This window comes from Saimiri boliviensis, chromosome 9 (genome assembly GCF_048565385.1).
Source record: "Saimiri boliviensis isolate mSaiBol1 chromosome 9, mSaiBol1.pri, whole genome shotgun sequence".
Taxonomy (NCBI): domain Eukaryota; kingdom Metazoa; phylum Chordata; class Mammalia; order Primates; family Cebidae; genus Saimiri; species Saimiri boliviensis.
The window spans coordinates 7,208,616-7,225,744 of NC_133457.1; the positions used below are offsets into that span (position 1 = coordinate 7,208,616).

Below are 17,129 nucleotides of genomic sequence, written 5' to 3' on the forward strand. Positions count from 1 at the left end.
TGAGATCCTGCAGCCAGAAAAAAAGGGTGCCCAAACTCAGCCTGTACCCCATCAGCCCACCCTCATCTTTCTAATCCCATGCTCAATGCATATGCTTTCCTTACAGTCATGTTGCCTCAGTTTACCTTTGCAAAATGATGGAGAAGGTACTGACTTTATTCTGACCTTCAGTACTGTTTATTTTGGATTTAATTACATAGTGGCTTCTGCTTTTATCTAACCTGTTTTATGAGTTCTTATTTTCTTAATGACATGGTGAGCTTTTTATAGGCAGTGGCTCCCTCCCCTGTCTTTCCCACATCACACACTATGCTGCTAAGAACCCAGAAGGCCAGCGGTAAATACTTGGAGAAGCAGCCTGATTTCTCACTAAGAGTGACTGACACTAAGACTGACAGGTTGTGGTTGGAAAGTGATCCGTGTCTTTTATTACCTCACGTAGTTGCATTTTTAGTGGAAGCAGCTGTGGATGCTGTGCTGGCCACAGAAACCCTCAGGTCGGTTTTCTCCCTTTCTATTGAGGCTTCCCCAAAGTATATCTGCTCACATCCTACATTCATCCGCAATTATTTGGTCCCACACAGCAAGTTTAAATAGCTAATATGCACCTAGTAAGTCATTGGAGGTGCGCTGTAGGGACCCTTCAACAAGCTGAAGGCCCGTGAAGGTCATTTGCTCCATGACCTGCAGTGAAGGCGTGGGGAGTTTCTGATGGCTGCGGGGAAGAATAGGTCAGCAGCGTGCCTTCCCCATCTCACTCCTTGACTCCCTTCCCTGCTGTTCCGGCCACGTGCTTCTCCTTAGCTCAGCATCCCAAGCATAGTTTCTATTTCGAGATTACCTAGTCTTCAGCTTAGTTAAGCCGTGTGGTACGTAACGTGCTTTACTTTCTGAGGTTTGCAAATCCCCTTTGTTTTTCCTAGCGCCTCTTTTAGTAAGTAAACATGGTCAGCAAATGTCAGCACTTCGCTCTTCTCCTCACCCTATTCTTACCTGTTCCTTCTAACATCTGACATCACTAATGCTGCTCTAGGCATTGGGGTCTTTGCAGGTATTCATTCTTTTAGTTGCATTTATTCACAGACACTTGGCTTGGTGCTAAGCATGTTACAGAGAACAAAGCAGGCAGGATTCCTGAGTTCACAGTTCTTACGGACTGGTAAGGAGAAGATACCTTAATCAAATGATAAATGTGGGTGGCAGTTATGATAGGTGCTACGAAGGAAAAGATACATGATGATTCACGGGGCTAGAACCAAACTGGGCAGATCAGGGAGCTTTGCTGGGGAAGGAACTATAGAACTGAGATCTGAAGATCTGAAGAGGAGAGCTTACAATATATGGAGAAGAGAGTCAAATAATGGGGTAATCATGGGACATACCTCCATACCGACGTCAACAAATACAGCAGGTATGTGAAGGAGTGTAGGGGGGCTATGACCAGATGCAGTGGAGGGACTTGACATTGCCTGAGATAATTAAGGAAGAGATCCCTGGTGAATGTCGATTAAACTCAATTAGAAATGGTGAGTAGAAACTATGTGTAGAAGAGGCGGGGAAAGAAGACAGCATGCAAGAGACTGCATGAAGTCCCAGTAACACTGGAAGGAGGCAGTGCAGCTGGAGGGGAGTAGGCACACGGGACACCGTGGGTGGTATTTCAGGTCATAGTAATGTCACATCTTACACTTGGGGATAGTCACAGCTTACGGCTGCATCTAAAAAGTTATCCTGGGGTAGAAACTTCTTCGCCCAACCTCAACAATAAAGCAGTGTTCTGCAGTCCAACCAATATGTACGCATCAAGAAAACGAAGTGATGGGAGGTCACACCACCTCCACCAGCACTGCAAGGAGCTCCTAAAAGGGTCCGGGTTGGTGGACGCCAAGTCAAAATTCACAATGAATGAAACCTGAATATTAAGAAACTAACTCTGTAAGAGAGTTGTCTCTTTTTACATCCTCAGCACCACCATGTTGCCCCCTTTCTTTCTACACTGAGTTTCCTGAAGGTGAGGTGGGTACTCCTGCTTTGTGAACTTCCTTAGATCTAGAGAACTTACCTTTGCCCCTTTCCCATCTGACTTTCATCGTCTTCAGTCAGGTACTTCAATGAAAGGAGGCTTCAAAGAAAATGAACCTAACAAAATTGAATTCTGAGAGCCCGTGGTTTTAATATTTTTCACTTTCCTCAATCTTTCTTATACCAGATAGAATCAGTAATACACACCTGATGAATGTAGTTCCCAGAGGCCTACAGTGAATTTTATCTCAGTAGTCTTTCTACAGTGATCTCTTCTAGGCGAAGAGATGAGGGGTTGTTTGGGGCGTTTTTGTTTTGTTTTCCAACAGATTGTGCTATGTCTCTTTGTTGTGCAAACAGAAGACTCTCTTGGGCTGTCAATATGTTATCTTTCAGAATTGTTTTTTGCATTCATATGTAATAATTATGCTCATTTGTTTACCAAAGAAGAAAAAACTTAAAGGAAAGAATTCAGATGGTGTTGAAAAACCAAATCTTACAAACAACAATGGATTTTCATGACAGAATGTTTATATTGTTCTCATACAGGATGAAGAGGAAGAAATCAAACAAGAAATTAACATGTTGAAGAAATATTCTCACCACCGGAATATTGCGACATACTATGGTGCTTTTATCAAAAAGAACCCACCAGGCATGGATGACCAACTTTGGGTATGTACTGCTGTCCACGCTGGCATTGATAACGTGAAGAACAAACAGGGTCAAATGATGCATTTTTCTATCCTCAGGACTAAATTTGATTAACTCCTTCTTGAACCCTTAGCCACCATAATGTCCGTAACACAGTGTTTTCAGGGTTTTCTCCCATTTCCTTAAATACCTGTCTTTTCAGTATCTCTAAATATTCCTTCTGTCCTTAATCTGGATCATCCCCAAAGCCAATTCTTAAGTTCTCTGTTTTGTTTTCTTTTTCCTACTAATTGACAAAAATAAAAACACAATAAAATTGTAAAATAAACATAATTTAATTGTGTTTTTATTTTAGGCAACATGCTATGTACATTTTATGAACCGTATCATTTATTTTGCTTCTTTGAGTTAGGTATTATTATTTTTCTAATTTCTTGAAGGATGAAACTAAGGTTCAGAGAAAAATGAGTAAACTGTTTCAACGTCAACATCGCTATCGGTGATGGAGCTGGGATCTAACCAAGCTCTGTGAGATTCCTCGTCTATCACTAACGTGTGGGAGACTCTGAAACATAAACTTGAACTCTGTATGTAGAATCTCTAATACAGTGTCTGGTCCCAAGCAGGGACTCTGCAAAGGCTGTTCCCGTTTCATGCTTCCCCAGTCCACTTAGATATATGCCCAGTCCTTTATCTTCGACAGTCGAAGAGGCAGCTCGCATTGGCTGCCCCACCAATAAGTTTACTGTGTTTGATACCAAACCCTGTCGCTGCTCTGCCTAGTCCAGATTGCCTTTTTCTCACCTTGCTGGTTTCTGTCGTTGGAACTTTTATTCACTTAGTCCTTCAGCAAGATTATAATGCTCTGTTGGTTTGGCCTTCCCTTGCCAATGTTATAATCACTTCCCTAGTACAGGCCCATTCAGAGGAAGCCTGGACTTTACAATGGACTCTTACTTGTTGATCCACTTCTCTTTCAAGCTTTCTCCCTCCCTCCTTCTGTCCCTCCTTCCCCTCTTTCTCTCTTTGTTTCTGTTTATCCCACCTGTTGTTGTTATATCAATGCTTATAAAAATACCTTTTTAACCACTTACTGTCTTGCTCATTTTCCAGAGGTTTTGTATGTGCCTAACAAAAAAAATTTTACCGCATTAGCAAGAGCCTACTATAGGCCAAGTACTGTGCTGAACTGTGTAGATCTAGTAATAGCTATTCCATGGAGAATTCCCAAAGTACTCAGTGTTGGGTAAAAGTAACTCTTTTAATGTGTCAGACATTTCCAGTCCAGTGGAGAAGACAGAATATAGACTCCGAATGCAGTCATGCAATCAGTGACCAAAAAGGATATAAAATTGTTTGCTTATAAAACAAGATTTTCATGTCATTTAATATGAATACTCAATCTTTGGAAATGAAAAGAACTGTTGGGATTTTTTTTTCTCCATAAGACTTATCTCCAAATGTAAAAAAAATAATAATTTGATGGTAAACACATTTTATATAGTTTATGTGATTCTGAACAAGTTACAGCAAGGTTTTAATTGTGGCCTCTAAATGTATAATACATGTAAATATGAAGATTAAACATATAAAAGTAGTGAGAGAAAATAAATATGACTATATAATCCTAAAGAGAGATATATGACAACAAAAGAATACATCATAAAATAGAATTTTGATATAAAATAGAATTTTGATGAACTTGGCTATATACATTTTTTAAATGTCAACAAAAATGTAAAAACGCAAATAACTGTAAAAACATTTATATATAATGTGCAAAGAAATTTCATAATCTTCAGAGATGAAGCATTTTTATAAATCAATAGGAAAAACATGAAATTAATAATAGGAAGGTTAAGGAAAAGTTTACAACCAAAAAAGTAAGAAATATCAGTTACCAATAGATACTTTTAAAAGGTTATTCTTACTAGCACTATAAATCCACAAGAAAACAATAGATACCATTTCTTGCCTAGTAGATTGGCAAAGACTTTTTTTTAATGATAATGTCCAAAATGAACACTCATACCCACTGCTCATGGGATGAAAACTGGTTCAACTTAACTCAAGGGCAGTTGGCATGCACACGTGCATGCATACACACACACATGCACACACGCGCGCGCGCGCGCACACACACACACACACACACACACACTCTGCCAAAGCAAGTCCCTTACTTTTGACTCAGTATTTCCACAGGCAGGAATGTCTTGTAAATAAGGTCATTTATTTAGGTAACTACATAGAGATGCATGTAGAAGTTAACCAATAGGAAGTCACTTAAGGGACACTCCAGACTATTAAAATGATGTAGCTCTACGTTTATAAATGGATAAGCATTAACAATTGTAGTAGGGGCTGGAAATGGTGGCTCACGCCTGTAATCCCAACACTTTGGGAGGCTGAGGTGGGTAGATCACTTGAGGTCAGGAGTTTGAGACCAGCCTGACCAACATGGTGAAACACTGTCTACTAAAAATACAAAAAAATTAGCCAGGCATGGTGGTGGGTGCCTGTAATTCCAACTACTCCAGAGGCTGAGGCAGGAGAATCGCTTGAACTCGGGAGGTGTGGAAGGTACAGTGAGCCGAGATCACATCACTGCACTCCAGCCTGTGTGACAGAGCAAGACTCAAGTCTCAAAACAAAAACAAAAACAAAAACAAAAACAAAAACACAAAAAAGCAATTATAGAAGGACTTTTTAAAACCTTTTGAAGAGGTTATAACTAAATACTGTATGTTTTTATTTTGTGGAAAAATATACATGTAGCGACATGGTGAGAATATCTGAAATAATGGATACTAACTGTTGAAAATATTTATTTTGAGGTAGTAATTTTAGTAATTTAATTTTAAAAGACATATTTCTTTTATACCTGCTTTTTCCCCCTAATCTTTCTCTTTAATACATTTTCTTTTAGAGACAGGGTCTTGCTCTGCCCTCCAGGCTGGAGTGCAGTGGCACAGTCATAACTCACTGTAGCCTTAAATACTGGAGCTCAAGCGATCCTGCCGCCTCAGCCTTCTGAGTAGCTCAGACTACAGGTGCATGCCACTATGCCTAGCTAATTTATTTATTTTTTGTCTCACTTTCTTGCCCAAGCTGATCTCAAACTCCTGGCCTCCCAAAGTGTTAGGATGACAGATGCAAGCCACTGAACCTGGCTTGAAATTTCTCTTAAGCTCAGCATCTGAACCCTTTCTGCTGCTGCTTTTGTTATTGCTGCCACTGGGCTGTCCTTGATCCTTATAAACACCATCCACTCTCCGAGGACGAGGATTGTGTCTTTTGCCTCCCTCTGCAGCTTTTGGAAGGCACTGGGTGGTATGATGCTGACAAAATCATTGGTTTATGAATGAAAATTATATTGTTAGAACAAAACATGGTTGCAGCAGGTACTTTTGAGAGTTCAGGTTCCCTAAGCCCTGAAGACTCAACAGGATATGACGAGGTGGCATGAGTTAAGTTGTCTTCGTGTTTCCGAAAGAATTCTACATTGTCAACAATTTAGCATTTTAGCAATGACCCTGAATTGCCAGAAGCTGCAGCAGATGACACGTAGAGAATGATACCTGTTATCCCCCAGTTTATTATCAGCAACCTGGAAAGTCCCCCTTGTGATCCCTCTCAATCACTGCCACCCCAAGGAAAACCACTGTCATGACTTTTTTCTCCCAATTCTATTAAGATATAATCAACAAATAAAAATTGTTTATTGGCCGGGCATAGTGGTTCATGTCTGTTATCCCAGTACTTGGAGAGACCAAGGCTGGGAGGATTGCTTGAGCCCAAGAATCCGAGACCAGCGTGGGCAACATAGTGACACCTCATCTCTACCAAAAAAAAAAAATTAAAATTAAAAAAATGTTTTAAAAAAAAAGAAATTGTATATTGTTGGTATGGATATAGAGAGAAGGGGACCCTTGTATACTGTTGGTGGAAATGTAAGTTGGTACAGCCGTATGGAAAATACTACAGAGGTTTCTGAAAAAATTGGAAATAGAACTACCTTATCCAGAAATCCCACTTCTGGTATCTCAAAGAGGCATCTGAGTGCCTGTGTTTATTGCAGCGTTATTCATAATACAAGGAATCATTGCTGTTTTAAAGTTGTCATTAGAAAGGTTTTTTTCTTTGATCAGGACTATGATCCTAAATTAAAATAAAGCGTGAATATAGCTTTAGAAACACCTCTCAGCTTATTACCTGAGTTAAGACAGCTATTTCTAGATGAACCACACCTAACTATTAATTTCATTCATTTTGTGACATGGGCCAGATAGGATAGTTGGTTTTCATGTTAAGTTGAATTATTAAAATTGGGGTGTTTATTTACAAATCAGTGGTTGAGGGAAGGAGAGGGGTGGTCAAGCAGGGCTTGACTCATTTTTACCTGTTTCCAGATCCTGAGATATTTTAAGCTGGAAGGAGAATTAGTCCTCTTAGACTTTGCTGGGTCCTCGTGAAGTTAATTGACTTTTCCAGGGCCTCAAAACTAATTAGTGGATGATGCAGGACCAGAATGCAGGCATCCTAAAAACATAACACTTCAGCTTGGTCGGTAGTTCTGTAAAAGCTCCCTGGAAGTTTTTTTTTTTTTAAATGAGCAAAATCTTTAGTTCATTTTCAGGTAGGTACTTGGAGAAAGCAGCAAGCCTCTGTTGGCATCTGAATGGTGTTAATGGGAGGTACTGTACTCTGGAAATGAGTCACTTCCCAGTAGTTCTCACCCTGGTCAATTGCTCTTGTCATGGAGATGGCTGTTGTCACTGGGAAGCAAGAGCCTGATGTGTTTGTGTTCATTTATTTATTCCCCAGTCATTAATTTGTTCTTCCATATGTATACACATACGTGAGAACATGTATATTTCCATATAGTCATTCATTCATCTATATATATGTATATGTATATTATATCATATATATACATGATATGTATACACATATATGTATATATATCAAGCACTAGCTAGGCACAAAGCACTCTTCCAAGCACTCAGAATATAACAGTTAACAAAATTGATCAAAGTCCTTATTTTAATGCAGCTTACATTCTTGCTGTAGACTACAAACAATAAATATAAGAAGACAATTATAGAGGATGCTGGAAGCTGGTAAGCGCCTGCTAGAGTATTAATGGGGAATGCAGGTAAGGGTTGCAGTGTGTTATGGACTAAATATTTGTGTGCCCCAAAATTCATATATTGAAATCCCAACCCTCAATGTGATGGTATTGGGAGGTGGGGCCTTTAGGAGGTGATCAGGTGATGAAGATGGAGCCCTTATAAATGGGATCAGTGCCCGCATAAAAATAATCCAGAGAGCTCCCTTGCTGTGTTTCTGAGAAGTTAGCAGTCTGCAGCCTGGATCCAGATCATGCAGAGCTTTGCAGGCCATTGGAAAGACCTCGGCTTTTACTCTGCATTAAGTGGGAGAGCCATGCAGGATGCTGAAGGTGGAATGAGGGGAATGGGATCTGACCCACATACTGAAGGGGTTACTTCAGTTGCCGGGTTGAGAATAGACCAGCTGGGTCAAGGAGAGAAACAGGAGAGGCGTTAGGAAACCATTTCAGTAAGTGAACCCCCTGCCCGAACTTGATCAAGGGGGATCTACAAGTAGTGAGCAGTTCCAAACGGGACCCCATGGGGAGGAATTTTGCTGGCTTACTCTACTTCAATTAAATGCAATTAACTGCAGCTGACACAATGTGGCAGTTACAGCCCCTATATTCTGCCAGGTGTGAAGGACAAAGGGCATAACACTTGTCAGACTTGTGTCTATGCAGAGGGCTGCTCCGACCATCCCCTCCAGCAATTGTCCGGTAGCTTCTTTGTTACCGGAGATGAAGATAAAAGCTATGGAAGACCTCATGAGGGCAAAAGCGTCATTTCTTTTCCTAGTTGCTCCTCTTCTATGTGGTGACAAATCAAGAAAGAACTAGGAAAAGGAAAGACAGAAACACAATAGTTAGGAAATTAATACCAGATTACAACATTGGTGGAAACACAGTCATAGAATAACAGTACATACTTATTCCAAGGCTTCTGACTCACTAAATTTGGGGCATTCTGTGTTAATAAGAACAGTGGTAGGTAATATCACCTGCTTATCATGTGCCAAGAACTGTACTTGTTTACCTTGTCATTTTATCTTATTAGATCTTTGCAACCATTCTGCAAATTAAGTATTATCCCTACTCTGCCGATGAAGGAAACTAGGCTCAGAGTTCAGAAGTTTGTCCAAGGTCTTATAGCAAGTCTGTGATGAAGCCAGTATGTTAGCTAACCCCAAGCTGTCCGATTTAAGAATCAAGCCTTTAAACCCTACAACTACACTCTTCTCCTTTGTTCCTGAAAAATAGTTCTGGTATCAGAAGTTGATGTTCTAAATAGGTCTGAAGCTTTATGTTTGAATAAATTTATTTTGACTTCACCTCTAATTTGTATTCCTCTGTTTACCCAATATTCAAAGAGGATAGTAAGACCTGTTAGCTACTAATAAGAGTGCCGTACACTCTAAGAAATACATTTTGAAAAGTGCATTAGGCGCTTCGGGAGTGTTTTATCAAATAATTGCAAAGGTCATAGAAAATTGATTCTTTGTACTAATGGTATTTTGTTAGGATTACGTTTATATAAAAATATTATGAATTATGTAAAGACATGGCTTAAAGAAACCAAAAGCAGCACTTTCTAACATTTATTCCCTGTATTCATACTACATGAAATATTCCCCAGATATTTACTTTGCTGTGGCCTGAGGACAGGTTTGCACATATCCCACTAGCCAGTATATATGCTGTTGCAGGTGTCTGATTGAATCATAATCTGTTCGAATCCTATCAGTCTTGTTGCAGATAAACTCTTGTTTAACACTAGCCCTTTGTGGAAATACAACTACTTCTGATAGTGGCCAAGCAATTCTCCTTTATCAACTGCTCAGGGTCTGATCCGGATATCAAAAAAGAGAGCCCTTTCAATAAAGATTCCGATCTCTCGGAAACAAGGCAAGTTCTGACACACAACATCTCATTCTGCTGCCTATCAGTGATGAGAGGCTCTCCATTTAGCCGCATGCCTTTCAGACACCGGGAGAGAGTGAAAAGTACTGTTTCTTAAATGGACTAATTTCTCAAAAATTAGAATGTGAACTCACATATTTTGCTGTCTATTTTTGATACCGCCATAATACAGGACTAAAATATCTTGTAACAGGAAATAAATTTGTAATCATCTTCTGATATATAGGACGGTCCAGTAAGATAACAGATTTTCGCCCAGTAATCACTCAGTTAGCTGTTCATCAGGCTTTAACACCATACACTTGCAGAGCCAAGAGTTAAGAAATTATACTGTGTGCGTTTTAAGGACAAAGATCCGAACAGCCTGGGAATCTGGAGACCCAGAGTCGAGCCTCGGTAAAGCCAGTGTCTCTGGCATTTGGGTTGTACCTTAAAAAATGGTAATGTTGGACTAGTTCTTAGTTGGCAAACTGTCAGCCTGGAGGCTAAATGCTGCCACAATAAATATGTTAAGTTTGGTTCACATAAGGTAGTGGTGGTTTAATTATGCCAACATTAGAAAAATTGAACAGTTTCACAGAAAAGTCTGGATTCCTTGAAAAGTTTTAAAAAATCGGATCTAGACATATTGGGCCTGAAATTTCAAATAGCAGCAATATGTTAGAGCAGTGTACCAGCTGTTTAGAGGGCACATATCATTCCAATTTGCACCAGAGGCCCCAACATCCCCTGTTGTCTTCCACACATACTCAATTTCATGTATTCATGTTACTTACCCAGCCCTGCGTAAGGTCATCTCAGAGTGAGATGCTGAGATGAGCTAAGAAACACACCCACTAACTACCCATGAAAGGTCCTTTTCAGAATCTGCACTGATGTTGGCCACAAATCCTAAACCTACTTCGGCTGTATTTTGGATTTACATTGCTATAGCATCTTGGCTTGGTAAAAATTATCCCCACTTCAATTTTCATTGTCTTAACATTTAAATGTTAGGTACTGCAGATAATGCCCTCAAAAATTTAACCACCCTTGTGTGAAGTTTGTAGGAAAAAGAATTAACCACTCATGGCTGAATCTTTTGAATAACTATCTTTTGTTAGTGCTGTGTATCAGAAATGAGGCTTTTAAAACTTGTTTTGATTAGTGTTTGTTACTTTTATAAGTAAAAACTCCATTTCTTCAAATAAAGAGTCTAGGTCCCTTTTCTGGGGAATTTATTTACTTGTTATTTGTGAGCAGAAATTTTTAAAGGTTGAATTTGGCAGATTGAATTTGAGTTTAGCGTATACCATATATATGCCTAACATGGTGAGAGAAATTATTGTAAACAGTCTCCTAGCTTCAGAGCTGCCACATTGCAAGACCTATGGAGACACAAGATAAGTTACACAGATACAAACACAGATATGAAGTTACATGGAACTTAATATGTTGCAAATGGTTTGAGTTGAACTTTAATAGAGCCATTTTATGAATTAATGGGTGATTCTTTGATAAGAATATGAAATCGATGTCTTCTTTTGCCCCAAAAATTTCATTTGAACTTTGTTTAAACTTCCTTTCGTCTAAGCAAAAGGAAGACTTTATATGTACCCAAGCTTATTTTGCTAATGGTCCATACAACCCTTCTGATTCCTTTTTACAGATACATTTTGAGCCAAAGTTTATGATCCTATTTTATGTTGTGTTTCTCAAAATCCTCAGCAATCAAGATGATTAGTCCTAAATGCTCTAAAGCTAGCAATTTCTTTTCTTTTCCTATTTTCAACCTGTCTAGAAATGGGTTCACCATTCCTCACCACACATTCTTCTATTTGGGTGTAACATTCTGACATGCAGAGTTGCAAATTTCTTCAATCTTAAAGTTAGCTTCTATGATTGGGTCTTTGGACAAAATTGGCATGTAGTGACTTATTCCTCCCCGCCCCACCGAAAAAAAAAAATCTGTAGAAGATTTTGCATGCATACTGTGGAATTTGAGTCCAGACACCAAATACAAGATGCAGCTAATGTCCTTAACATTTCCTTGAATGCTGTCATGCTGACTCTGGGTTTTCCGTCTGTTTAGACATAGGCAACTTGAGCATTTGTAGTGGGCCTGTCCTTTGGGCAGACTTCTTGTTACTAAAGATACTAGTTGGCTCAGTATATTCAAACTGCCCTTGTCATTTTCAAGGGGTAGAGTTGTTCACTATCCAGAGCTTTATTATAAAGTCTAGGATACCTCCCATCCTTGGAACTCATTTTTTTTTATCTTTGGACGTCTTAAAATTTACAGTTTAAGCATTCTCTTTCCCAGTCTAAAAATATAATTCAGAAACCAAGAGGTTTTTTTTTTCACATACTGTACATGCTAGTTTAAAAATGAATGCAAAAGGCCATTGAAGTTGCTTTTTCAAACATGAAGTTCCCAAGATTTGCTTTACTCTAGTTAATTGAAATGATACATGCATTCATATGTATACCTACCAATTTTTGTATTTTGTATTTCTCTACAGACATTTTATATTTTGAGACTTAAACTACCTTTTGCAAATAAAGCAGCCTTCTGTACCAAAGTTACTGAGTTTGGACTTTGTTTACACCATCATAAATCATGCAGACGAGATCTGTGGTTATTTTCAGCCACACATGATGAAAATACTCCCTGCCTCGTTGATGTTTCCGAGTTAAATCTTTGCAGAATTGTGTTCTTGTAAGTTTCTCTTTCCTATTATTTTCTTAGGGTGCCCTTTAAACTGTTTGGTGCAAACTCTTCTCACTTTAGAAAGACCTTTGTCCTCCCGCTTGCTCCTCTTCCTGCCCCCTGCCTCCGACCCCTCCTTTTACTGTAAAAGAGAAGGGATCTGTTAGTAGTCATTTATTTTTGTGGGTGACTGACTAGTGACATTTAGGAGGAATTAGTTCCCGACAAGGAATTCTTGGTATTCTGGGTAAGTGTCTGCAGTTTTAAAATACCATCCTAAGACTTCGTTTCTCATTACAGGAACTTAAAAAACAATAAACTAGCAAGTGAGTGAATACTTTAGGGGCCCCAGGAATCATCCAAACCCTTGACTGCCTTTGAGAATAAATCTTTTAAAATTATTTTAGAGGTTATTAGGGCGAGAAAGGGAAGTTTAGATGCGGATCACATCTGGTGATTCCATGCTGAAGGTCCCCTGTCTCTGTGAAGAGACAACCTCAGTGCTGACTCAGTATTCTGAAATGTCTTCTGGGATCAGCCAAGGCTGAAGACTCTTTATTTAAATATTGTCCTGGAGAGGAGAGAAGCACAGGAAGGCATACTAAGTAACCGCCCACCAAACTCTAAGAGAAAACATCCTACTTATCAGAAATGTGACAACTGACAAAAACAGCTGACAATGAACCATGCGAATTGTGAAGTGTCAGAACTATTTGGTTTTTAAAAACCAACTTTTGTTATTCAGACAAAATAGCTACCCATGTCTAAATAATCCAAGCAATTCCTTTCTCTGATAAATTGGTTGCTTCATACTATGCTTTTTTTGGACACCTTCTCCAGGACAAGGCCTAGTCCCTATCCTGCCCCCAACCACCTTGAACTTGATCTTCCTTCTTTCTTCGAAAGTGGTATGCATGTTTATTTCAGTTTCTAACCCAGTTATTTATTTAGGCGGTGTTAAGTTAAAATTTCAAATATAAGACTCCTTTTAAATTCCCCCACCCCCATCACCACTGTCTTCCAAATAAAAAGATCCATTGCCCTGGAATGCACCATCATGTCTTCTTGCTGTGTGGTACAAACTTGAAAAAGAGACAAGTCTGTAATCCCAGCACTTTGGGAGGCCGAGGCTGGCAGATCACGAGGTCAAGAGATCGAGACCATCCTGGCCAACATGGTGAAACCCCGTCTCTACTAAAAATACAAAAATTAGCTGGGCGTGGTGGTATGCACCTGTAGTCCCAGCTACTTGGGAGGTTGAGGCGGGAGAATTGCTTGAACCTGGGAGGCGGAGGTTGCAGTGAGCTGAGATTGTGTCACTGCACTCCAGCCTGGTGCGTGGTGACAGAGTGAGACTCTGTCTCAAAAAGAGACAAGTGTCACTGGTGCTCTTTTATTAATAGAGGTTTTAGAAAAATGTCCGCAGTGCCTTTTACAAACATCTTTCATCCCTGTCTCTTCATCCTCCAAGCAAAGTGGACGTAAGGGAGGTATTGATGCTATCTTCCATGTCAGAAACTCTTTTTGCATTTTTATAAATGCAGAATAGACCAAAGAATAGAAACATCATAAAAACATTGAGATTTTTTTGGCTGATAGGAGCTTTATATCCATAAACACAATTCATGTTCACATCAAAGCTGTGAGGTTGATGCTTTTATTTTGTATTTTATCAGAGTGGTAGTAGTGGGAAGAGAGACACTGTGAAGCCCAGGGTGGTTAGGGAACATACCCAAGGACACATTACTAATAATTGAGAGACAACATCCTTTCATCCTGCTCATGAGTGAGTATGAGTGTAGACTATGGATAAGGTACAGACCATAACTGAGCTGTATTTCCAAATACAAAAAAAGGAAGTTAGGTGAAGGAGAATGAACGAAGCATTTGCAAATCACTTCACCCAGTGCCTGGCACATGGTGGATTCTCAGTAAATGTTAGCAAGTATTATTATCCCAATATAAACTCTTTGAGAACTTTCTTTTGGGAAAATGTTAACGACCCATTATTTCTTGTGAGACGTGAAGTTATTGACTTATCACTGCTGAGCTTGGCATGTTGAGCTCTGTTTCTGTTTATTAATGTGATGCGGTTACTTATGGAGAGGGAGGGTCCCTGCTGTGTGGTGGCAGTAATTATCAGCGTTGCTGTGTGGCTCTAGGAACTGATTGCTAGCAAGTGCTAGGTTTTTTTCTTTCTTTTTTTAAAAATCCCATTATATAGTTTAACAATCATTTTGTTCCATAGTGAGATGAAAAGAATTTAGCTGCCTTCAGCTGGAGCTGAATGGAAAGGGAAATTACAGAAATCACTGACAGTAGTGCCTGGCTAGAGTAGGATTGTTTCCTACTGAATATTTGAAAGTATTTTGTCCAATCTAATTTTGAAAGAGTCAAGATGCTGGGCTTCCATTGCTTTCCTTGGGAGCTGTAATTACATGGCCTAATAGAGCTCAGTGGTGGGACATTTTCTCTAGCTGACACAGGAGCGATGGATGTATTCACAGGAGGCCTGGTCAATGTGCTTTTCAAAATGAGACTTAGAGAAAGGACATAAACATGTTTTGCTCACTCGGGAAAATATTCGTTTCCTGCTACCAACAGATGTTTCTTTGGTCCACCCTGCTGGCATTGAACCCCGATTTGCTACGTATGGGACTTTCTTTAACTTTGTATTGTGGAGACTCCTAAAAATACACCAAAAAAGGCAGAACAGTATAGTGAACACCTATATGCCCCAAACCAGCCCCAACAGCCTTCAACCAGTAGCCAATTCCACCCCATCCACATGCCCATCTACATGCCCATCTACTTTGCCCCCTCTAGTTATTTTGGAACAAAACTTATATCATTTTTTAAAATTCTGCTAACATAAACATAAAATTTCCCTAAATTTTAACTACTTTAGAATGTATAACTCATGGCCATTAAGTATAGTCACAATGTTATGCAACCATCATGACTGTCTAGTGCCAGAAGATTTTCATCACCCAAAAAGGAGACTGTGTACCCATTAAATAGTCATTCCTGTTACTCCCTACCCGCTGTCCCTGGCATCTACTAGTCTACTTCTGTCTCTATGGATTTCCTATTTTGGATATCTCACATAAATGGAATCATACAATACATGGCCTGTTTTTGTCTGGCTTCTCTTTTACTTAGCATAGTGTTTTCATGATTCATCCACGTATCATGCATCAGTATTTCATTCCTTTCCATGCCTGAATAATGTTTTGTGGTATGGGTATCCCACATTTTGTTTATCTCTTCTGTTGATGGACATTTTGGTTATTTCTGCTGTTTGTCTATTGTGAATAGTGCTACTTTGAACATTCATGTACAAGTTTTTGTTTGAACACCTGTTTTCAATTCTTTTGCGTATACATCTAGAAGTGGAATTGTTGAGTCTTGTATCAATTCTGTGTATAACTTATTGAGGAACCCATTAACTGTTCACCACAGTGACTGCACCATTTTACATTCCCATTAGCAGTGTATAGAGGTTCCAATTTCTCCACATCCTTACAAATACTTGCGATTTTCTGCCTTTTTCCCCCCTTGTTATATTAATATCCATCCTAGTGGATGTAAAGTGGTATCTCATTGTGGTTTTTGGTTTGTATTTTCCTAATGACCAATGACATCAAATGCCTCTTCATGTCGTTGTTAGCCATTTGTATATCTTCTTTGGAGGAATGTCTATTCAAGTCCTTTGCCCATTTTTAAATTGGGTTGTTTGTCTTTTTGTTATTGAGTGGTAAGAGTTCTTTATATGTTCTGGATAGTAGACCTTTATCAGATATATGATCTGCAAATACTTTCCCATTCTGTGGGGATAAATACTTATCCCACTCTCTTGATACTATCCTTTCATTGACAAGTGTTTATAATTTTGATAAAATTAATTTTTTCTATTTATTTTGGTGCTTGTAGATTTGTTGTCATATCTCAGGAGCCATTGCTAAATCTAAGGTCAAAGGAAGTTATCCCTATGGTTTCTCATTAAAGTATTATAGGTTTAGCGCTTACATTTAGGTCTTTGATCCATGTTGAGTTAATATTTTTGTATAGGATATGAGGTAAAGATTTAACATCACTTTTTGCATGTGGATATCCAGTAGTCTCAGCATTATTTATGGAAGAAACTGTCATATAATTTTATTCACAAGTATTTCAGCATTTTCCTCTAAAAGATAACTTTTTTTTTATAAAACCACAGTACCATTATTATACTTTAAAAATATTAACCAGATTTCTTGAGTATCCTCAAATATCTAACTCTGTATTCAGAACTCTAATTATCTCAAAAATTTTAACATCTTTTTTTTAAAAAAAACAATGTCTAAATAAGGTGCACTCATTGCAATTTGTTGGTATATCTTTTTAAGTGTTTTTAAATCTATAGGTTTTCTTTCCATCTCTTTTTTTCCCTCCCTTGCCATCTATGTATTGAAAAAACTCTTTGTCTTGACTAACATCCTGGTCTAGATTTTATTGAACGTATCTCCAGGAGGTTACATGTTCCTCAGTTCTCTGAATTTCCTGTAAATCAGTGGTTGGAGCTAAGCTTGATCATATTCAGATTTTTGTTTTTATTTTTGGCAATACTACTTCCTAGGTAATGTGTGTTCTTTTATCAAGAGGCAAATTATATTTACTTTTAAAAAATATTAACAGTCATTGATGATCACTGCCTGAGTCTGCTAGCTTATTAAGAGGCATACAATAGTG

General features: G+C 38.7%; 1 protein-coding gene across 5 annotated transcripts in view; it reads left to right on the forward strand.

The window, feature by feature from the left end:
* TNIK (TRAF2 and NCK interacting kinase) overlaps window positions 1-17,129 on the forward strand; it is a 410,093-nt gene that overhangs the window by 256,927 nt on the left and 136,037 nt on the right. For all 5 annotated transcript variants that reach the window (XM_003925097.4, XM_003925098.4, XM_003925096.4 and 2 more), the window contains one exon: window positions 2,572-2,697. In XM_003925097.4, coding sequence (XP_003925146.1) covers window positions 2,572-2,697 — 126 coding nt within the window. The remainder of the gene's footprint in view (window positions 1-2,571; window positions 2,698-17,129) is intronic.